At 38.1% G+C, this 24,756-nt stretch overlaps 1 protein-coding gene across 15 annotated transcripts in view; it reads right to left on the bottom strand.

Annotated features, from left to right (window-relative positions):
• SYNE1 (spectrin repeat containing nuclear envelope protein 1) overlaps window positions 1-24,756 on the bottom strand; it is a 317,016-nt gene that overhangs the window by 1,374 nt on the left and 290,886 nt on the right. For 10 of the 15 annotated variants that reach the window (XM_055810929.1, XM_055810931.1, XM_055810930.1 and 7 more), the window contains 14 exons: window positions 23,485-23,635; window positions 20,422-20,604; window positions 19,890-20,027; window positions 18,979-19,170; window positions 17,787-18,120; window positions 16,873-16,941; window positions 14,739-14,881; window positions 13,759-13,885; window positions 12,394-12,605; window positions 10,673-10,873; window positions 10,197-10,325; window positions 9,629-9,841; window positions 8,547-8,639; window positions 6,695-6,753 (listed from right to left, as the gene is read on the bottom strand). In XM_055810929.1, coding sequence (XP_055666904.1) covers window positions 6,695-6,753; window positions 8,547-8,639; window positions 9,629-9,841; window positions 10,197-10,325; window positions 10,673-10,873; window positions 12,394-12,605; window positions 13,759-13,885; window positions 14,739-14,881; window positions 16,873-16,941; window positions 17,787-18,120; window positions 18,979-19,170; window positions 19,890-20,027; window positions 20,422-20,604; window positions 23,485-23,635 — 2,244 coding nt within the window. The remainder of the gene's footprint in view (window positions 1-6,694; window positions 6,754-8,546; window positions 8,640-9,628; window positions 9,842-10,196; window positions 10,326-10,672; window positions 10,874-12,393; window positions 12,606-13,758; window positions 13,886-14,738; window positions 14,882-16,872; window positions 16,942-17,786; window positions 18,121-18,978; window positions 19,171-19,889; window positions 20,028-20,421; window positions 20,605-23,484; window positions 23,636-24,756) is intronic. The other 5 variants (XM_055810935.1, XM_055810942.1, XM_055810943.1 and 2 more) reach the window with 3 other exon arrangements.

Raw genomic sequence — 24,756 nt, 5'->3', positions numbered from 1 at the left:
GGACTCCCCACTTAAAGCGCTGTGCTCTAAAGAAGGGGGAAATAAAAGCTGGGCCATACCTGTCACGTGTTCAATGCACACTGTCTAAAAAGGAAAACTCCCCATTTAAAACACCAGTTGCGTTTGTTTTGCAGAAGTTTCTACATTCATTACTGTATATAGTATCCACAAGGGTATAATGCATTGATTCAGTTACATCAATCTTCAGTTAACTAATACACCAATATGCAGGCAACGGGGACTCATTTTCTGTAAAGTACATTGTATTTTGAATCTTGCTCTGAATCAGCAGTTAAAATCTATTCGCTCAACTGACTTGACACCATCACCTTCTGAGTGAGTTTCTCCTTTGTGTCTATGGATGTGACTTGAAATGGCACATATCTATCACATGTCTAGGGGAGAGGCGGGAACTAATGCAAACATTTCCAAAGGGACACTTCAAATTAAGCATAAAAATCCAATCTATTTTTTAATAAAGGATAAAGACATAAATTTTACATTTCCCTTTTTGACTGAAACTGTCAGCGCTCTAATATACAGATGATAGGTTTTGAAGTAAGTGGATGATTGAAAAGAGTGATTATGCAAGTTAAAATCTGATGGTCTCAGTGTGCTAACTAAATGGTATGGGAAAGCATTGTATTTTAGCACTAGCCAAAAATGGAAGAATTTGGAGCCTTCCAATAATTTGCTTCAACAGCTCTTCCATTAAGCATCAGGTCATGAATTTTGTCTTAAGACATATTGGTATAAAACATCTGTGTGGGCGCTATGATTATGAAGCCTGGGAAAATCTATAGTTTGCTAGGGTTTGAGAGATAAAAAATTCTCATAAGGATGAATTTAGTCTCAGCTTGAAGGTATGGGAGATCAGGCTTGTTGGCTAAGTTCAACTGCTCCCTGTTAAAGCAAGTAGGAAGCGATAGTTCCTTAGCATCTCCTTGCCTTCCCCTTGTCCTTTCGATCCTGTCTTCCAGATAAATCTGAATCTGTGTAAGAAAGCATGTAAAAACCAAAATATGATCTTCAAAACTATGCCAGGCTTGGCAAGGGTCCCATTCCCACATGTTCAGAAAAGAATTCTTTCTATGCTTGAGATTATTTTTATTGTCTTGCTCATATATGTGTATCAATCCACTATGAAGACCTAAGAAAGCCAGACAGATTTGGTCAAGTTTAGATGACCAACAGATACATAAACACTCAGGTATGCTAAATGATGAACTTGACCTAAATACCCTAGGAAGGAGGGATGATCAAAACATCAGATCGCATGTTGTTTGAATCCATGTTTCTGCAGCCCGGATGGAAAGCTGCTTATCCCGTAATGCAAGATCACATACTATAAAGAACATATTGAAAGGATATGGCACATTTAACAGCATCAGAACATTCCATATTAAAGTTCAATTAGGATCAAGACTTCCACTGTCTGAAAATGCCAAGACAGAAAGTTAATGGACTGAGGTAGGAACAAAGGGAACAAGGCGTGCTTAATTACCTTCCAAGCATTTGATTGCACAGTCTAGCTATTTACAAGGCTCTCACTGTACAAAATGTTATCACTCCCAATCAAAAAAGGCCATGTTTCTGCAGTTGGTAACTGCTGTTTGATAATGAGCAAAGTCAGAATTTTCTTCATTGACTCAGAGTTACTCTGGGGCAACACTGGGTGCCAGAAGGGGAATTTACAAAAAGCAGAATCAAAAGGGAGCAGGGAGCAGGCAAATTTAGCATGTAATTTTTCTTTTCTTTTCCTACTGCTCTAGTAGCACAATCCAGCACTTCTTGCTTTGTGTCTTACAAAAAAAAATAAAAAAAGAAAAGAAAAAAAGAAAAAGAGTGGTATGTATAAGCTGCATGACTGACCTCAACAAGGAACACAAACTTCCAAAAATCGAAATGGTTCATGGCAAAGTTTTTCAAAACACTTTCTGCAGTGAAGTAGGGTGTTGAAGAATAGTCTCTAATACTGCTTGGAAAGAATTAAAGAAGCAAATAATGAAACATTATGAAAACATCTTCAGAGAGGGAGTTCTAAAAAGTTCGAGTGCTGCACTGCCTGTGTTTATTGGAGGTACACCTCCGTAATCTACATAATCGGCTGAAAACTGGAATTGCTCAGCTTAGACCAATGGCTTTCATAAGGAGAGACGGTTAAAAATAAACATTGTTAATGAAAAAGGCTCACTACTCACAAGGGCCAAAACTCCTATTTACTAGAGCAGGAAAAGGGAAAGCTGAAATACTTTGGAGAAAAAAATCAATGCTTTTTCTTGAGCGTGTATTTTTAGCTGTCTCTCTTCTGACTGCTCCACCATTTGTCACACTGGCCCCTGTTTGAAGAGGGAAGGAAGGAAGGCCAGCTGCTACTCACTCCATACACAACTCCTGCTTACTAGATAAAAGGGGAAGGTGCAGCTACAGACCTGGGCAACAGTAAGCTTCTTCATGTCGGGAAATCTCATAAATTAACCTAGGAAGTGCAAGCAATAGTTACCCTTACTTTGGGATTTTGCAATGTTATAAAATTGGAACTCTTTCCTAAGCATTTCAAGAGATGAGAAACTAATTTACCAGGCTATAGAGTGGATGGGCAAAATGAACTTTAATTTCAGCTCAGACAAGTGCCTTCTTTTAAAGACGACTGATTATGCCCCTCCCCCCCCCCCCCCCCCCAAGGAAAATATAGTTGAAGTAATCTATCTGTATTGCAGTACACATCTGAAAGATTGTAATGGAAGAATTTATCATTCTAGTGAAGCTGATAGGAATAAATAAAGTAAGTTTAATGGCAAAGTGACTAATGGAATGCTGACAACAGGCTTACACTGAAAGAGGCACTACTGGGCTAGCAGTATGTTATTGGAGTTAATCAAGGATGAGTCTCGATTTAGTATCTTTATGAAAAGACTATGGTACAGAATGTAAAACCAGCAAATTCCATCTGTATGATGACAGAAGTTTGAAGTCTTTGCAAATACAGAATAGGATTGGCTCCCTGCACGGAAAAGAAGTGGGTGAATCCAATGGGTTTAAGAGGTAGCTCAAGGAGTTTAAGATTATAGTACACAGGGTAGAAATAAAAAACTTCTGCTATAAATTTGGAAGGTCACACTCTGAAGATAATGAAGAGAAACTAGAGCTCTTTGACACAGGATGGTGACAAACCAGTAATGTGGCTTGTGAATAGCTGTGAAAAGGGACAAAAGAAATTTTGAAGTCTATTTCAATTCAAGACTTCCAGAAGAGAAAAGGGTTGTTTTAATGATGTTCTATAAGGCACTAGTCAGATCTCACCTAGAACAGTTTGTATCATTTTAGTTAACATAATTCTGGAAGATGAAGTCAAACTTACACAAGCTTAAAGGAGTCAAAAAGATGCAGTATTTCTCCTATGAAGGAAATCACAAGCTGAGCTTACTAATATCAAACCTGAGATATACTAAAACTATCCTTTACAAAATAGTGCGGAATACAGAAAAAGGAGGGTGAACAGTTGAGAAAGTAAAAGGAATAATGCTGGCATAAAACCAAATTACTACATTTAACCATCAATACATTCAAGGTGGAAATTATTGTACTTCCAGATAATCAGAGACATTAAATTTGATAACAACCTTCTAAAAGACTTTTTACTCCCATTGATTCTAGCTTTTTAAGATGGAGGTTGCTAGAGTTACACAGAATGTATGATGTTCTGGCCACAAGAGCAGGCAACGACTCCTCCTGGTGGCCTGAGTCTCTCTAGGAGCAACCTTGTTTGGCTGTATTCTGACTTCGCACCCTAAATCTCAGCATCACATCACCTCAGCCTTAGCTTTGGCTTACCCTGTAAAGATGATGAATATGTCCATTTCAAAGGCAGTTAAATACGAAGTTTAAGTAACAGGCTCTAAGTGACAGTGCGGGAGATAACTGGGAGAACAACCATGGCAAACCAGGCCTAAACCTCATGTTTGAGCTACTGTGTGGCAATGACTGCCACTTCGTGGCTGAAGGCACAGAGAGTGCTGCAGCCTGGTCTGCTCCAGAAACAGCAAGTGACCTCTAAATATCCGCTAGTCATCTGGGGAGGCCTGGGGAGAGTGGGAAATGGAGGTCGGCACTGTGGCACCAAGACTTGGACAGAGCTGCTCAAGAGAGACAATGTAAACAGCCCTGAGCAAATTGAACCACTATTTTAATCTTTTTAACATTTTAATCACTTCAACAAATCCACAGGCACAGATTCAGGTGTGCCTTTATGACAGCTCAAACTAATGAAAGAAGAGAGCTGCTTCTTGGATTTGCTTTTCCCACTTCACATAAGACTACTAACACCTCTTGAATGAGCCTTTAGTGAAATCCATCACATAACATCTAGTTTAAGCTTGTACCTTGCTTAGCATCACACTATGTGTGCTTGTCTTTTTGCTACGATAATGGGGAAGGCAAAGTGATATCACGCTTGTTATACACATACACAACCCCTCTAATTTTTAAATGAACTTTCCTTCGCAACCTCCTATGTTTAAAAGATAAACCTTTTAAAATTAACTTTAGTTCTCCTGTATACTAAACTCTATCAGGGTTTGCTGATCCAGTGCAAGATCAAACACAAAGTACTCTGATCAGAGGTATGTCAAAATATTAAAGAACACAGTGACAGCTTGTACCACTTTATCAGTTAAAACCGCATTATACATCAACCACAACCTGTCTGGCTTGCGCATTTGATTAAGTTTCCTATTCAGCAGTGACTCATTCGTATTCCACGCTTGTCTGAATGACAAATTGAACATTGTGTTGTACTGCTACAAGATGTGTTAATAAACAGTGCTGGAAAGACTTGATCTGAAAGGTGCCGCACCAATGCCGCTGCTAGAATAGAGGTTGATCTCAAAGCTGCAAAGCATTGCCAGCTGCAATGTGAGCCAGCGGCTCGCACCTACAACCAGGAACCTTCTCAAATGGCTGGCAGAAGTGGTCTGACTGTACAGGAGAGCGGAAGAGCGCACATAATATGTTTCTTAAGTACAACATTGCTAGTGCAAGCATGCTGATCTGCTGAGGACATCCTCCATTCCTCCTAGCTGTTAATGGCTGCAGAGTAAAGCCCCACTCCTCCTTTTTCCCACTCCCCAAAAGAAACAAAATGCCAAGCTTCATAGCAGACTGGAGTTCAAAAAATTAAATATCTTTCTCCATCAGACAGAAAGATGGTGTGTATATGTCACCTATTTTCTATGTGGTTTCCTTATATTTCAAAGAAATAAAAATAAAGCCCTAAAAATAAGGCAGCTGCTTAGTACCAGTGGAAGCAGTTACTTGTTTTATCTGCTATGCCATGTGGTGTTGCAACTATGTCACTCACAGTCATTAACTACACATATAAATAAAACTTTTTTTTTTTAAAAAAGAAGTGTTTATGTAAATATCTGCATGGTAAGTAGTCTTAGGTCTTCATTTAATTTATATTTGAGAATAATTTGCCTGAATAATGTGTTGATTTTGCTCATGAAAAAAAATACTCCCAAGCTATTTTTTGTCTGCTTGGTTATCGCTCAATCACTGTATTAAATCTAGCGTTGCCTTCTTTCCAACACCAAATCTTTCACTTTAACAGGAGTTATTTTAAAGATAAATTAATTAATTCTTGATATATATAGAATAAATGAGATTTAGGACTTAACTATAAGGAAAAATATATTTTCATCACACTTTCCAATTATTTTAGGTGTTGCAATGCATAAGATTCTTAAATAGCAGAAGACACCCTCGTTACACACATTGGCAGGCTCATTTACATTTTTTTTTGGTAACTTCTTAACTCCAGAGGCTAGTGAACTGATCAGTGAAAGAGTGAAGGTACACGCATCACACTGACAACAACAAAGAACGCAGAAGCACTGTTAGCTGCAGAGATGACAGGTTGCTGGAGACAAGGTGGAAAGCAAAAAGCTGTAGCTGCAAGCCTGCTCTCTACTGCTCAGAGAGATGGGGCAGTGCTGCTCCCAGAGCAATACACGGATGCAAGCACTTGGCAAGAGTCATGGCGATGTTAGCATGTTATATTGCAGTCGTCTTAGGAGGGGGGAAGAAAGTGACCCCAAGTCTCAAACCCCTCAAATTCTGACTTCCAATTTTGAGTCTTAAATACTGAAAACCCACAAACTGAACAAAACATTTCAGGAGAAAAAAAAAAAAAAAGAAAAGAAAAGAAAAGAAAAAGAAAATGATGTTAGTATGTCTCATCCAGATCTGTGGGTTTTGTGAATTCTAGGATATGGTATTGGCCTATTACCTGCCTTAATTTAATATCTAGAGGTAAAGAGGATGATAAAAAGTGTTTGCCATGAATCTACTGGCATTTCTGTCAAACCACGCCAAAATAAAATACTCATTAAATACCATGAGTGTAAACACACAGTCATCCTGATCAAGCATATGAAAAATTAATCTTGATTACATGGCAGTCCTGGGAAGCAAAAGGTTGTAGATGATCAAGAATCCGCCAGTATTTCTATTTAACAGAGAATTTGAAGCAATTGAGATCCCATTTTGCCAAACTATTAACAAAAGGAAGTTTTCATTTGTTTAAGTCCTGGCCACCTGATGGAGTCGGTGCGGACGGAGAGGAATCACGGCCAATTTCCATCATCCTCTTGGGGTTCTAGAACAGAGTGCGGAAACCAGGAGAATAAGGTACCTGCTATGTGGACTGCTGACAGAGGGTCCAGGCTGTGAGAGACTACATTTGCCCCGTGGCTGTTTGCAATGAACAGGGGGTAAAGAAAGAAGAATGTTCAGTCCAGGCAAATAAAGACAAGCTACTGATGAAACTAAATTAAAAGTGCAGCAAAGGAAACATAAAAAAAACCAAATGAAGTGACCAATACCCATGAACCAAGGAAACTGGCTTTTCTTTGCACCTAGCTGAGTATGGAAATGATTGGAACATACACAGTGAACTCAAAAATGACACTTTAGTAATTACATTTCTGAAAAGTAGCTCTGGATTTTAAAAAAAATCACTATAAATTTAGCTTAAATAATTCCTAATACGAAATAGAAAAAAATATTGAGTTGAATATGGGCAAATACAGATATTTCAAAATGCAAATGCAGCAAAATTAATACTCTCAAGGAAAAAAGGTCAAAGGGTCTCCCCTGTGATGAGTCTGGCCTCTTCTCCACCCCCATCCTTCCCACAATTTTGAAGGCCAAATAACTGTAGGTGCATTCCTGCACTCACAACTATTTGCTGGAATATTCAATGCAGTTAGGTTATTATAATTCTGATTGTATTTTTTGGAATTAGTATTTATTTATTAACATCAGTATATTCAACACTGAAAATCACTTCAGACTCCAAAATTGTGGGTGCAAAACCCGTAAGTTTGAAAACCAGACCCCAAGAAATCATAAAACTTAGCTATACATTATAGACAAAAACAGAAACAAATTAAAAAATCATGTACATAAACACTAACAAACTAGAGATAGACGAATGGTTATTAAAATGTTAGGATGAAACCTATTATAATTCTACATACTCTTTAAACAAAGATTTTATGGTAAAATACTTCTCCAGTTCCTGTAATGGTCAGGTATTGTCCAGTTAAATCTGTGATATCAGAAATTTTATTAGTTATTTAAGTTTAAATTAAAAAGATAAAAACATTGACCTCTGAAATAGAATGTTAAGGTTTATATTTTCGCCTTTTGAAAAGCCAGTATTCCTTTACATTCTCATACTAGCATCTAAAAAGAAACTAGTGAATGTAACAACAAAAAAAAAAATCGATCTCAAGAGCCATAAAATTTATCAAGACAGAACTCAGAGGCTTTACAAAAAGTGCAAATGAAAAAGAAAACCCAAAACTAACCTGATTTTTTTAAGAACTAAGGAAAAAAGCAAAGTAATCAACCAATAGAATTGCAGAAAAAGACAAAATAATTGCAGTTCCATTTTGGGCTCAGAGTATGGAAGTGTTAAGTACTAGGCATGTGTTGCTATATTTCTTGAATTTTGTGCCAGCAATGTAAATAGACAACTCCAGAGTTGCCATCATAGCCATTGATTAGGTCCTGTGAAACTAGCTGTTTTGAATGTTTTATGCCCTTCAGCTCTACTTAGCCATTCATCCAAAGTCTCAATAAGACCATCTGCAACCTTCATCAGAAATGACAAAAAAATCTTATTGAGATTCTCGATGAAGCAGCTCTGAAGAGAAGGCCAAACAGAAATGGGGGACTGATTATACCACACAAGACCAGACTTCGGGATGCTGTCATCACTAGAACAAAATACAAGAGACACGACATGCCAAACCATGGTAAACCAACCACACTGACAGCCCTGGTTTCGGACCGTATTTACCACTTCTGTTTTCATGCAGGATGGGATATGCAGCAGGGCTGGGGAAAGCAGCTGTGTTTTGTTCTTGGTTTAGCCATTGCCTTTCCTATCAAGTGAGAAGGGGGGCCTTCCAGCTTACTGTAGACATCTGGAGTTCCCACCCAGGAGGTGGCAGAAAATTTATCTGACACAAAATTACCGTTCTCTGTCTGCTTGGAGTGCTTCTTCCAGATACAGGACTCACTGAACCTGATGTGTCTAATTCATCAGCAGAGGACCATGAGGACAATTCCTGAAGTTCAGAAGGAATTGAGCTCAGAAATACAGCAACTAGCTATTCAGGTAAGCAAAATAAACCACACCTCCACCCTCCACCCCTTGCGAGTGAAAACCCAGCGGAATTATTTCCAAAACAAATTAAATAAAGCAGTTACAAAATTTGGTAACAAAATTGAAGACTAAGCATTACATGTTTTCTCTGTTAGGCCTGAAGGAAAATAAAAGCAAATAGGTAGTTAAAACTTAATTGACTTAGGTGACACATTTTGCACTGAAGTAATTTCAGAAGAAAAAGAACAGTTGCTCTAATTACAAGAAGAGGTTGGTATCACCAAGATTTTACTTAAAAGAGGCAGAAATTTACTTGAAGGAGGGACGAGCTGAGTTCTCACGCCTTAGGCACTCTGCTAATCCAAGACTTTAAAAGTTAACTAAAGAGGAACTTTGAAATTGTTACTTTGTACCTGCCACTGTTGACAAAGATGTATGCATAACTCCCTCTCAAATACCCTGAGATACATGATAATTTGAAAAGATGTGGAGTACAGCTCAAAGCTCAGGAGGCACCGAGGGATTTGTTAGCCCATTACAGAATTTATTTTATGGTTTGGGTTTGTTTGGGTTTTTTTTCCTCTTTGACAGAGTGAGCATTATCTTCCTGTCCTGTAACAACTGACACACTATAATTTTCAGTACTACAACTAGAATCAGCATCTCATATTCCTTGCCAGTTGACTGAATCAGTAATGGCAGGATACACCAACCAAGATGCTCAATGCTTATTGCTACACACAATAGCAAAAATATTACTGGATTAAAAAACCCCACCATATCACAACAGTGTAAGATTACTTTATGATATTCAAGATTACATGTGTACCATCTTGATAAGTACTGCCAACAACAAAAACAGTGCAGCCAACGGCATTGATCAGAGAAAGACAGTCAAAACAGTGGGAAACGTGCCCAGCGAACAGCAAGGAATAAAAAGACATGACTTACCAGCTGACTACTTGAAATATCTAGGATTTTCTCTAGGTCTTTAATATGACGTGTGACCTCTTTCAAGAGGAGCTTCAGTCTGTTTCCAATGACATGCACCTTTTCTTTGGCCTCAAGACAGTCCTTGCCTTCAGCATTGACTAGCAATTGGCAGGACATATCTTGCAGTGATGCCACCTTCAACTGAGACTCCAGCAGTTCACGTCTGATTTGCTGTTGCCAAAGCAAGCACCAGATTTTTTTAATGGAAGTTAAAAAAATAAAGAAAAAAAGAAGTAGATCTCACATAGCTGGACATTTGAAATTAATGAAACAGAAAAGAGATGCAATAAACATTTCTAATCTGACTGGAAGACAGGCAGCAGCCTAGTGGTTGTCTGAGGTTTAAATCATGAGTTATGCTACTAACTGAAGTTAGTGTTTCCTACCGAAGTTAGGTACTGACATCAGTCCATAGTTGTGTGTTAGCATGCAATGTACAATGCTAACCATCAAGAAAAAGATAAATCTGATTAGGTGTTTTTCTAATGATGCATTTTGGGAGAGAAAAGGGTGATTACAACCCTACCATTAGAAGCCTGTGATGATCCTGCAGCACTTCTGAGTCCAGGTTTGGATTGATGGGCACAATCTCATTTCTTCTTCTGTCAATATTTTCTAACCAAAGCAGCAAACCATGGCTCATTTCATGGAAATCCTGCAAGTGATGAGTGATGATTTCAATAGTGTAGCAGAAAATTCCAGTCAAATTCAGGTTTTTCGTTTATCCTATAATAGGTCACTACTGGCTAAATAACATAACTTACAAAGAAGCATAAGAATAGTACATTAGAATACTGTTCCAGAGCTGACAAATTTGGAAAATCTTGGGCTGGAAACACATGCTTCAGGTATTGCAGGTGTACCTTTCAGAAACCACATGCTGAAGCTGTATTTTGGCTTTATGGGTGTTTCAGGCTGGATAATGAGCACACCAGATAATGATACAGATTACATTTTTGGTATGTGGGACACTTAACAATTTAAAACAAGTGCAATACAGACCTGGCACTGCATTAATGCATCCTGCAATGAGCACCGCCACTCTTCGATCATACTGCATACGTGGTCCCAGCGCACATTCATCTGAGACAGACGCTCTTGAAGCTTCTTGCTCTCTTCATTGTCAGACTGCGTGAACTCTGAGCTGCACAGATTGATGGATAAGATGATCGCTTTGCGGTTATCAATTGCTTTCTGCAGCTCCTGGAAAATAAGACAAAGTGGGACAGGGGAAGAAAGGATGGAAATTGGCATGTGACTTTCAGAAGAACCAAGCAGAGAAGGCATCACAAGAATGCAATGATATTACCTCACTGTAATAACTCTCTTTACTCTGGATATGAGATTTCTGTGCTCACTCTATGACTGCAAATGTTCACTCTTTAACATCTACTAAAATTTTACTGTGAGCATAAACTAGAACAAGCTAATTAAACTTGTAAAGTCTTAAAAGCCTGAAGTCATAGCTGAGTTTTAAAGATCTGGCTTATGTTTCAGATATTTAAAAGACAGAGCAGGCCCAACAAACTTTAAAGAGATGTAGGACAATTGTACTTTAGCTTTCAATAAAACTTTTGCCCTCACTTCTCAGTTTTGCTGATAAACATAAAAACCAGCATGTTTTCAAGTAGAAACTGCTGTCAACACTATTTTAAATTAAAAGCTTTTACTGAGGGAAAATAAAACATACAAAGAGTATAAACAACCTACTCCAATTTATAGAAGCAGGACATGTATAAAAACTCCAATTTGTTTACATTGGAAGCCATAAAAGAAACCTTACCTCTTTTGGTTTGGAGGGCACTAACGGCCTTTCCAAAACTGGGGGAGACAAGAACAGGGTTCTTATGAAATGCCCCCTTTTCCACCTACTTTACAGCATTTACTAATAAGTCCTATGTCACAGTGACCTTTGTAATACTTATGGCAGCTATATTTGGATTAGAGGGAAGATCAGCATTAATATGCTTTAGATGGATCAGTGCCGGAAACAGTCTTCACTACCTGTCCACCTCACTCCTAGCAGGGAGCACAGTGCACTTCAACATTGGCTCCCACATTTTTGTGCCCATGCTTATAAGATGCTAGTAACTGAACGTGAAGTTGTGGACCATGACATTTGCAGATCTTTATAGCTGTAAAATATACAGGAAAGATCACAAAAGCAGCATTTGGATCCTGATATCCTGATGCATCTGAGATTACAGAAGAAGAAACAGAAATGTTGCAAAGTGACACATGACGCCAAATTTTTCCTATGTTGTAATGGTGAGAGCAGGGGCACTCTCTCCTTCCTCCACACAAATATGTCCCAGTGAGGCATTTCTTGTAAAGTACCTATTCTGTTACCATTTTGACTAGAAGAGATTTGCTTTAACTTGGCTTTTTTTTTCCTTTCTTCTCCCATTTCCCGCCGCCCCCCCCCCCCCCCCCCCATCAGCTTGGCTGACATCAGGAATTATCTATACATTCTGGAATTATGGAATTTCCCCAGAATTACTATTTCAATAATTCCTTTGGATTATATAGTAAATGCCAGTGATACATTTTTCTGCCAAAAGATGATCTATAAAATCACTTTCCCAGTAACTTAGTTATCAGCAGTAGCCCACTATGTGCAAAATGGAGCAAATCAGCTGCAACTATTGGCAACCTCTACAGCATGCCTGTTGCACTCAGGTCTGTTTACAGGGCAACTCATGGAAAAGAGACATAAAACTCACTTTCAGTTTTTTAATTCTGAGCTCAATAGTTTGTATATCAGTGCTGAGATCAAGGCGGCGCAGCTGCTCCAGTTCCTCTTCAGTTTCTCCCAACCAAGCCCTAATGCTATTAAGGTCAGAGTTAAACTGCTGCCATTGCTGAAGGTTCTGCTTCATCCTCAGCTCCTTGCTTAGAGCTTGAGCCTGGATTAATTCCCATCGGTCAATTACACCTGTAATGATAAACACCAAATTCAACAAAAGTAAAAAACACAAGCCACATCACACAATTGCATCAGTTGAATCCTGTACAGGACAAAAAGGGCTCCATAAAAATGAAAAATCCCTAACCCACAAAACACCACACTGAAAACAAAGTTAGACTGAAGAATGTGATGCTGGAGGGAAAGAACAAACCTGGGTGATTCCAGGCAGCAGGCAATTTTACCACTTTCTAATGTCAGACCTCTATGAACAGAATTAAGCTGACACATGCATGTCTCTAAAACAGGTTATGATGGTATAAAGACATCAGAAATTACCATAAATGCAAATCAGACAAGGGATCTCAATGTCTAATGAGCCACATATATAGTATGATTTTCATTGGTATTTGTACCTATCACGATTTAATAATCACACCTCACTACATTTGCCTAAGCTACTGCTGATGCATTGGATAAATACCTATGCTAAAAAGAAATAAATTAGGGGCTATTTCTTCTTACTTTTCTTGAAATGCTATGGCAGAAGGGCAAGTTGCATCATTCTACCAACTTAAAATAATAATAACCCCCCCCCCAAAAAAACCCCAAAAACAAAAAAATGGGCTGCACGGGTAGCATATCTTGCCAAGCAAAGAATGCAGACATTGCCTTTATAATCTCTGGAACAAATCCATGTTTTTACAATGCAGTACCTCGTGTTCTACAGTTGATGCTTAAAATTAGTCAGGTTAATAGTTATACCAGATGAATATATAGATTTCTCTGTTGTAGACAGATAATATTAGAAGTGAAAGGTACTATTAGAACAAATGAATACTGATTTATGCATTTTGAACAACAATTGAAACAACTTTTTTTGGAAAACATTCAACAAAAATGCATTGCATCTACAGGGACTTCTGAAAGGCTTAGGGTTACGTCTCATGTTATGAAGTGGTTCGTAAAATGCACTTGTATGCCTAATGTCCTTATAGGGCATATACAAGGAATACTTACTATTCCTTACTATGCCTATAAAGAGATGTTAAGCAGAACAAGGTAACAGACGCAGTCCTGTAAATAGGTATGTCAGCAAATAATACCAAGTATTTATTCAGAAAAACTTCACATTTGCTAATTTTCATAACTGCTTTCTACCAAAGAACTAAATGTTACTTACCAGCTGTTTGTGTTTCAGTACTGTTCAGGTTAATAAGTCCAGACAGTTTTTCTTCTTCCTCCTTCAGTTTATATCCAAGCCTTTTTACTGAGTCTATGCTTCCACTGCACTCACCTAGTAGCTTCATCTGTGTTAACAAACAAAAAAATCCCAGCTCAATATGCACTGTACAGGACTAACCACACAGAAAATGCAAGTTACAATGCAAGTTCCAAAATATTCCGAAAGTAGGTCTAAGTGTGAAGATAAAAATCTATTACTTTAACAATCTGTCCTGATGCTATCAAAAAAATATATATGGACACAATAAAAGCTTAAAGCATTAAGTTCAGACTAAACAGAAATGACTCTGTGCCATTTGTGCTGGATGACTTAAGGTGGATCTATTCTAAATGTTAAGACACTATGGCAGAGACCACTAGAAGATGTGATGAAAATGAACGTAAGTGTGGAAATATTACTGTGCATGCAAGCAGCTAATGTTTTGATTCTGTCAGTAATGAAATTATTTGAATGATTTAGAGAGAGATTTTTCTTCTACAAAATCTCCTTGAGAAAATTTTCATTCATGCATTCCATATATGCAACCTTGCTTACCATGATGCATGTCTGTAATTCTCAGCAAGATGAATACTGTGCATGAAGCTATAAAACCTGCTCTTAAAAGCAGGGCAATTTTTAACAAGGATATATCATCATTAGATGGATAAAAACACGTGTGAGAAAGTACTTTTGGACATTTGCAAAAATGTAATAGGAAAATAAACTCCTCAAGAGTCATGTTCCTGTAATCTTATGCTATTGTAAACACACTAATAACAAACAACAATAGTACGTTAAGGTTAAGGGTTGCAACCACATGAGCGAGTAAGTCTGAGAAGCAGTAATATCTAATTGCTTTGTTGAAACAGTTACATATCTTTCAAAAGCAAATCTAAGCCTGGAGTGCTTATTCAACTTGTGCTCCAAAATTCACGCACATATCCTTTATAACTGGAATCCAGCTCTGGTCCTGTAGGTGTTTTGCTGCGGATGATGTTTTCCGTTTGCTGTATTTGGAAACGACTGGTGTCTAAAGCCTTGTCCAGCTGTCGGATATGTGCTTCCAGGGCACCAGGTTCCCCTGTATCAAAACCAAAAACAGTAACTGTCACTCAAGTTTTGCCAAAGTTTTTCTTACCTTTTGCCCAGGCAGATCAATGTGAGGAATATTATCTAGATTAGACAGTAAAAGAGAAATGTTGACTGCAGCACTACGAGTGGTACAATGCCAAAGCAAACTGATTACAAGTTACATTAGAGGGTGTTAGTGACTTTCAGAGGACAGATGACTATACCAATGAACATGCTTGTCATAAGCATTCTATGAAAGAGTCCAAAGTTTAAAGCAGGCTTGCAAACTATTCTGAAGTGACTTTTTTCCTTCAGAGAATTCCTCATCTCTCTGAAGGGGAAAGTTCTTGGCAAGGTGTGCTCTAACTTCACTGATTTTGGAGAATGCCTTGCTGCCTTTCACAAACACTCTCAAATAAAACATCACATCCCAAACTCCTGATCCAAATCCACGTTAGAATTTGGTTTCTCCTCATTTCTCTTTGTATTCCTTCTCTCCACTAAAATATAGTGGAATTTCAATCTACATGAAAGGATCCTATTTGTATACAATTTTGAAGATAAAAAGCGGTATATAAACACTAAGCAATACAGTTATAATTTATTTCTCAAAGTCTATAGATGACTGGATGTCTTGAAGGCCCACAGCAAGTAGTCCATGACTAAGGGAATCACACTAAGCAGTAAAATTTATAGTATTTTCCCAACTAGGCGTTTGATAAAAGTTATGCTTAACAGATCTGCAAAGTGGTATTTATCCAAGCCTTTTGGAACTCAGACCAATGCTTTTGAAGCATAACTATCTTGTATTTTCTTTATAGAGTTCAGCTGAATTCTGTGATATGCATTAGTTGCAGTCAATTCTAATCTGAAGCAGGCTGAAGCCCAGAGGACCACATGAGATCCCTCTTATCCATATTCTATCATTGTGCCTGATTTCCATCTGTTTACAAAGACAGTTCAAATTTATTCATACACAATTAAAAGCATGCATAAAGAAGGAGAGCCTTTTGTCCACCTAATTACAGAAAATGGAGTCTCTTGATGGTTAAGCTTTTTTCATACAAAACATTGCCTCACCCCAAGTGGTCGGAAGAAAATACTCAACATTGCTTTCCCCTCGCTACTTTCAAAATTTTCACAGGTCAGAAAATATATAAATATATTCTACATATATTTTTCTATATGTACTGCTACTATTTATACTCTTATTCAATCAGAATAATATTTCACTAGTTCGCAGAAAAAAAAATGGACAGTGAACCTGAGGTCTGTGCCACAGACACTGAGACTTTAGATGTTTGTTATTTCAAATTTGCGATGAAGTAATTATTTCAAAAGAGGAAAACTGTGAAATCATGAGAGAAGGCATTTGTAAATGCATTTAATCCCTCTGAGAGAGTAATCTAACAAATGAAACAGTAGGTTTAATTTTGTGTAAAAAATACGTGAAAAAAAATTCACCTTCCCATATAAAGGACTAAGACAAAGACATTGGACTACAGTACCTCACCTTGGCATTGTTATCACGTGAAGCAACAACTAACCTAAAAGTTTATACCTAAGTAATAATCCAAGCTGTGGCTGTGTTAAAAATATAAGTACAGAAATGAACAATTAGGTTTTGCTCTCTATCTTTTCCTTCTGCCTTAATCTTTATAGAAACCACTCTTCTCTCAGAGATGTACAAAGTATTAAGTCCTGTTGAGGACTCCAGAGACTAAAGATCAGAGTAACCTAATGGCCAGTTTAGTTTAGTTAGCCAAGGTGTGAGGGCCAGTACTTCAAGCACCATTGTTTCATCCATGCACCCAAGAATACTTTTCAGTGCAATAGAAAAGCAGGATTCTTCTATGTTAACATGCCAATGCCACCATGTAAGAAATATTTATCTTTTTAAGTTGTGAAAAGTATAGTAGATGCTAAGAGAAGAGAAAGAAGTTATGCTTGTGCACTGTGGTATTTGCATCTGACTGTTCTTAAGTCTTTTTTGATGCCTACCAGAGATACTTTTGAGCGCGTTTTCTGTGAGTGTTACATAGGCCTCAAGAGTTTCAGGAATCTCTACATCTGAAAAAATAAAAGCACAGTCTAAATTGACAGCTCAGCAATGGCTGTCTCCTTACAGCAGGAGTCCTTTTCATGGGATGGAATATATAAATGGTTCCAATAGCAAACATCCTTTCTGGAGAAGGAAAAAAGATGAAGACTGAAACCCAGGGAGCCTGCTACAAAAGTCTCTTAATATCCAGGCAAACCTGATTCTTTTCAGAGCAATGATCTGGAAAGCAAAAGACAGCCACAAGAACAGAATATAATATACCAGTATGTCTTCCCCCCCAACTGGCTGCATTTGGGCACTTTCACTCATTAAGATTTATTACACAAAGCACACACACTTAGAAAGGATTTCCAACTTCACCGGAGAGCAAAACCCAAGATCCCTCCTCAGGCTAAACACTCAGTTGCTGGAGTCTTGCCTATCTAAGGATGGAGTTAAGATTTACTTAAGCATGTGATGATTTAGTCTGCAGATCTCTCCCACTGCATTTCTTCACCGGTTTATTCTGTACTTCTTGCCATATCCAGTACAGTTTCTTTTAGTCAGAATAACTTACGACGCATTGCTGTTACAGATGACATATCCCATCTGGCAGGCCACAAGCACAGAGACACAGCCAACTCCCTGTCATATCATATACGCCTTTGAGATTTTCCAAGGCTGTAGTCATCCAGGAATCTCCATTGCTGTGTCTAAGGCCAGAAGGCCATTGGGATCACTTAGGGAAAGTTATTCAAAATCTTCGGGGCCTATTTAAAATACTTTTCCATGACCATCTTTGCCAAGCAATCACACATGTAACATCTGCTTTTTTTTACTAGCAGAAAAAAGAATGCACAATTTGCTACCATACCTGCTATACCAGCTGCTCCTCTCAGGTAGAAGTCCTTCTCTTGTCCTCCGTCTTCTTCCTCAGAGTGAAGTGCCCGTGAAACTGCTGTCTCCAGGTCTCTGCTAAGGTCGTAATCATGATCCCACTCCAGAGGAATGGAGTCCACGCTTGCAGGGGTATCTCGACCTGATCGCTCGCTTCTCACCGGCTGGGAAAGAGGCAGCGAAAGGTTGGAAGATGGGTGCGGGGAGAGAACGCTGTCCGCAGATTTGTCATGCCAGTGTATGTCAGAGAGATCTGCTGATTCATCCAGATCCACCTCTCTGTCAGAGAGGTCATGTTCGTCATCTGTCAGCTAGAAGCATAATGCAAACAGAACTATCAATGAAAAGTGCAGAGGCACTGCATGGTCAACCTGGCTTGGTGAAATAAAGTAGCATTAAGCAACAGTCACAGTGATGGGGTTTCCATTTTGCATTCTTTTGCATTTTCCTTAATTATTTTAAGGTGCACTAAAAACCAAAGCAACAAAAAAATTCATAATGCAAGCTCATTTTAATAACTTAAGGCACCACAGAGTCTCACATCAAGCGTCTCCAGGCTTTTTACTGATGCCACTGCAATGCAGACATCAAGTTAAAGAAAACTCTGGAATCAAGTCATAGGAAGTATATGTGATCTTTATCACAAACGCTAGTGTCATTATATTCTTTCATATTTTAAAAATCCTGGGTTTTGTTCCTTTCCTTCCACAGGAGTTGAGCTACCAAAAATCACTATTCAACTGTGTGTTCAGTTCTATAGACAAATGTTTATTCTGATGGGAAAAATCGTTTTACCATTGTGTTTCAAACAAACAGAACCCAATAAGCAGCCAATGAAGCTATCTGACAGAGCAGGGAGATGTTCTTATTCTTACTGCCAGTACTACACTGCTACCCCCATTAACAAAGTTTTAAAAATCTCCAATTTGCATGGATTTTCATGATGACTTACAAAAATTCCAGATCTAGTGAGTTTGCTTTCTGAACAGGACAAAAATAGCAGATAATGAAGGGAGGCAGAAGGTCAGGGTTGTAACAAAATTAAACCACAGGATTTTTGGAAAGTTACAGAAGTTTCACGTTAGTTTGTTTCAGCATCTTTCTCTCTCCTCATTCTTGTAAAACAGCAAACAAACCAAACAAATACGTTGGTATGTAGGTATACACACAGGAAGGCGGATGAGTTTCTTGTGATAGCGTTCCACACGTCCAAAGACCTCTTGACAGTAACGACGCAGCTCATCTAGCTCTTCTTCAATGACAGCTGCATCCATAGGCTCACTTTTCTCAATGAGTTGCTCACCCTGCACAATTATCTGCTCAATTTTGTTGTTGTTCAGTGAAATTTCTTGCTGAAAAGCCTGTATAAAAGAGAAGCCCATGCTTTATCAATGGAACCAACATTGTAACAACCTAAGTTATTAAGAATGCAAACCTTAAGAATTTTTCAGCAAGAGTGGTGTGTGGGTAACTAACAGGGATTGTTCCAAATATTCTGGCATGAGCAACAGTGAGCAATTAAATTTAGCATTCCACAGTCTCTCTAGCTTAAAAACAGTGATACTTACTGGTTTACCATCTCATTCCTCGCTTGTTGTATTTGGAAAGAAAGCTCTTCTCTAAACAAGCCATGACCATGACCAAATGTCTAGAATGAACACAGATGCTAAAACTAACACACTGGAATTTTGGATAATACGACATTTGATATTTTTCTCTCCAGATAATGACTTTTCTGATGCAGAAATGGCTGACAAATGTAGTAATTCTTAGGTGTCAGCAATAATGGAGAGTTGACATCAACAATTTTTATTGACATTTCCTCTTTTGATTAGGGAATGGAGACTATCACCCTTGCTTTTTTGAACAATTTCACAGCTCAGAGATCTTTTACTCTGGCAGACAAGTACATATTGAAACCTGACAGCCCGTAAGTTCTGAGGCTAAAGTCTCAGTCTGCCAGTAAGGGACTGTGTTGAGCTGCATTTTTTGCATATTGTTTCTTAAATTCTTTTCCCATCATGAATGTTTTTATTCCTTCTCTCATCCCTCCTCCTGTTACCATTCAATTATTCTTTACCTTAAGTTGCTTTATCTTTGCTTGGACATCACACTCTGAGAAATGCTCAATGTTGGTCAGCTGCAGGTCCATCTCTGTTAGCCATACCAGGATGCTATCACGTGCTGTCTCAAACTCCTCACGCTGGCCAATAAAATGCTGGGGAGTGCAAAATGGAGTAGCATGAAATAACCAAACAACTCAAAAACCCCCAGCAATAGTGGTTCTCTGAGGAAACAGCTATCATGCCCAACTCAGTACACCATCTTTCCTTTTCTACATGCTTTTCAGTAACACCATCTACAGCTGCAATTAGCTGACCTATGAAAGTTATCTTCTGTGAAGGAGGTGGTGTTTGAGGTCACCAAGCGTTTCCCTACAGATTTCATGCTTTGGTTACCTCAGGCAAAGTAGACTGATGAGCTCCCTTCCTCTTCCAAAGATAGAAATCCCCTCAAAACCACTGCAAATGCATTAAACCAGGAAGCTCCTTGAGCACTCCTGTTTTGTAAGTATAGTAGTGAACTTGAAGGGCTAAAAAATGGAAAAATACTTTTAGCCTGCGCAGGATGGAGGTAACTCGCTTTTGTAAGTTGTCCCATCTCTGGTTCCCCTCATGAACCATCTGCTTAAGGCTGCAGTCAGAGTCAGTGCGATTCTCTCGGGCCAGGCGGCGATACTGTTTATTGATCAGCTCCAGCTGAGTCAGACTTTCATGCACTTGTCTCTGGAAGGCCTAAAGCAAATGAACAAAAGACACCATCAGATTTTTAATAACTGAAATCAGGATACATATATTACTGCCTCCCTTTATTCTGACCCTGCTTTTACATTCTGACCTGTGTTAGCTGAAAGATTTTGCTATGGATGCAGACACCTCCTGAGGGTTATCATAATGAGAGGCTGCCTTCTAATTAAAATGAGCAAAAAAGGAAAAGACTTTACAAAACTGACACAATTCACTGGATGAGAAATTGCAACATGAATACCCATTGAAATGGCAAATCAGCACACCAAAAAAAAGACTCCCCTTTTGACTCAATTGTATGCCTTCGTATCTGAGAACAGAATACAAACAATGAATATGAAATATTTTTTTAAAATGAACAGAAATCCAAGATTCCTGTGGCTTCACTGGATTTCCTCACACACACTGAATTTGCTGAAGTGCAAACATTGAAGACGTTTGAGCAATTGTTTATACTTTTACCAAAAATAGTGAAAAACGGTACTGAAGGAATCATCTTTTTACTTTCAGTATACTGGTATATAAGTAAGTTTTGTCTTAAAATTTTAATGCGAAGAAGATTTAGTGAACATCCCTACCAACTTGTGGCTGGACAAGTGTCTGCACCATGTACTTTCAGTGCTTCCTCTACTGTTAGAAAAGCTTTGGTCACCCAGCTGGGGAGCAGCAACAATAGGTGACTTAGCCCATGAGTTTCATGTTGTGGCTAGCAATCACAAAGCAAACTGGAGAAAGCATATTGTAAAAAGCTGACTGAATTGATTCCTTCAAAAACAAATAAAAAAAAGAATAATTTAAAAAAAAACCTACTTTTTTTTTATGTTGTCAAAGAAACAGAAAAGCAATCGATCAAAGGAAGACTTAAAAACATAGACTACACCAGCTCTTTTTTGAATATAAGTAGGTTTTGGCTTCCATTTTACTTCTATAAGCTTGCTTTCTGGTATCTCACAATGAAAACAAACAGTGAATCAATTCCAAAATCAGATACCACCCTTACTAAGGACAGGAGAAGTATGATAGATTTTCTGTACAGAAATTTTCATTAAAATCAGCTAACACATGAGATTTCTATATAAACAATATATACTCTTTATATTGTACCAGTCAAAGCTAAAAATAAAATAAGCACATTTCTGCTGTAATACCAAAGACAAAAGTAACAAAGCTACTTAAAAAAAATAAATAATCAAGGTCACAGTCCTCTCAGTATACCTATTCCCCTCATTACATGGCCTTTAAATTGGGTAGGGAGCAATCAACACTGAGCAAACAGGAGTGAAAACTCAGTAGAACTGAATTCACTTCAAATTGCACAAGGAGGCAATTCTCATATCAGAGGCACAAATCTGACTGTATTTACTAGGATCATGAAACCTAAAAGTGTGCAGTTGTGTTTCACCTGTTACCAAGACTTGTCCAGCAAAAGAACAGCTGTGTATTTGTCTTCCATTTTTTCAGCTCAGCTACACAAGAATGCATCTGTTGCATTCTTCCCTGTAAACTCTTTTCATTTCTCCAGAAAGTACTGGAGAGGAAGGAGTTTGATTTTGTGCAGTGAAGTTAGCAAGATCTATCTCTGACCTCCGCACTCAGGAACTGAAAGGGTCTTGCATGGTCTGCTGGGCTTTTTTTTTTTTTTTTTTAACTGTAGACAGTAAAAAGTCCACAAGTCTGCAGGAGAGGGAACGTCACCATGAAGGCTGAGGTTCAACGACAATGACTGGGCAGTCAGATTAGCTGTAAAAAAAGACAGCCAAGATATTTTTGGTACTGTTTCTCATCACTAAACAAGAGATTTAGATCCTGATCACTGAAAAAAAGGGACAATGGGAAGGAGGTCTGAGACAGAGTACTTGTGTCCAGGAAGCAAATGTTTTTATACTATGGTAACCCACCTCACCATAATGAAGTCTAGCAGTGTTTAACAACAAAACCTGGCTGTTAAATTCAGAAATGTGAATGTCAATTATAAAACTTCAACCAGTGCTTCTCATTATGTTTTTGAATTAATTGTTGAACCAAAAAGTATTAACTGGTATTAAGACACTGTTTAAAATTTGCATTTCTTTTCCATAGCAAATACTTTACAGCAATTTACAGAATTGCCTAAATTGTTCTCTTTCTTCAGAATTATTTTCCTCTCTTGTCCTGATATGCTCCTTGCAAATACGAAGCTAAGCAAAAGATTTTCACCTGTGACCAGCCACATGACATGTGTGTGTGCTTTACACACGGGAATAAATGCCATTTGAGTTATTAGACAAGCCACCACATTGTAGTAGACACAACAGAGTTATGTAACAAGCTCTTAAGCATTGACTGAAGTGACAGCTTGTCAGTTTTGAAGCATGCACTTAACTTTTAAGTCACAGGGGATATCATGTGGACATATAACAATACTTGCACAAAGATGAATTTGAGGTATATGGATCTAAAATGGGGACACTGAACAAAAAGAGTTCTGAGGGCTGGTTTCAGAGAGTTACAGAATGAAGAGGAAGGATAAAGCCAAAGCAAAAGCTAAAACATACAGCATGCATTTGAAGAGGTGCTTGGTGAAGCGAGATTTATGAATGCTCTGGGGCACCTACTGACTAAACGTATTTAAAAGTTGCAGAAATAAAAAAGGTGCTAACTTTGGTGAACAAAGCAAGTGAGAGTGGATTGATTCATTAGTATTTTCAGTTGCCACCTTCCACTTTATTTTCATCCTAGAAACTTGCTACTGAAGGCTGCTACAAAATCATCAACTCCTCTATATTAATACAGTGTCTCTGCTGAGTGACTTGTGTATGGGAAGGAAGAACACCAGCTGGCTTCTGTAATGTGATCAGTAGATATTACATTTCGACTATTATAAATCACCTCAAATTTCTTCAGTTCTTCCTTAGCAACCGTGTAAAGCACACCAGAGGAGCTTGGGAAAGCAGCTGTCTTCTCAGAGGTTTTTAGCCAGTCTTCAAACCTAGAGTAGTCATCCAAAAACTTTTGCCATAGCCGCCACGTCTCTTCAATTCTGCAATAGATAATGGAAAATTACGGAATGCTCAGACTGAAGGCCAGCTGATCTACACAACTTTAACTAATCGTCTACAACAGCAAAGTAGCGCTGCATCAGACAATAACCAGTTTTTAATCTAACTCAGACAGCCAGGCTGATAAACAGACCACAGGGAAGGCTGGCTCATTCCAGACTGAGCTAGAATAAGATGATGGCATTTTTTTTTTTTAATGCATCTAATTTTGGCATCAGTATAAAAAGAAAGTTGTAAGTATGCAATACGAGCTCTAAAAATCCGAGCACATGCCAAATCACTTCTGAAATACAGTCACAGGGTAGGTACCTAAGCCAGTATTTTAGAGATTAGAAATTCCATGCTACCTTCAACTGCAGAGCTTTTTCTTACAGAATGCTTAAGAAGTTGCAGGATGTATTTTAAAGTTCTCAGTCATTATTCTGCATTGCAAAGGGATATGAAATTTTTTTTGCATTCACCAACAAGTGGTAAAATGCTATCTCTCAATATACACTGTAAACATTTCTATTTAAAAAAATTAAAAGTTATTCCAACACTTAAAAACACCCCTTGACTTCAGCTGAATATGTAAAAATAGTGTCTGACTCTTGACCCTGAAATCAAATTGGCTTGATACTGAGACTGTAAAATCCCAAGAACTTCAGCATCACTTGACTCCAAATAACAAGGTCTTTTTTTGGACAGGTTGTATTAAAGCAGAAGTTTGTCTGTTTTTACATACAGAATACATCTTTCCCAAATCTTAGATATGCAAGTCTGAAAAGGACCTGATCCATGCAAAATTTATGCTTTGCCGATGATGTTTAACCTTAAGTTTGACAACTGGAAAGTTGCTTTTTAACATGAATAACTGTTTCTAGTACAATAAAGATTTTAAATACTGATACCTCAGTTAACTTACAAATCTGCATAAAGTGTGCATTGCAAGAAAGTAAAATAGAGTTCAATGCACTATTCCACATTAACTTAAAATAGTTCTGAATTCATTTGCTGGACACAATGGTATGAAGAGCTGTACATTTTCAAGACAAACTGTGTCAAAAATAGAACTTATAAGCTGTATATATATATATACACTATACAAGAATTACCATAGCAA

This window comes from Falco peregrinus, chromosome 7 (genome assembly GCF_023634155.1).
Source record: "Falco peregrinus isolate bFalPer1 chromosome 7, bFalPer1.pri, whole genome shotgun sequence".
Classification (NCBI taxonomy): domain Eukaryota; kingdom Metazoa; phylum Chordata; class Aves; order Falconiformes; family Falconidae; genus Falco; species Falco peregrinus.
This window is presented reverse-complemented; position numbering and strand designations above follow the sequence as displayed.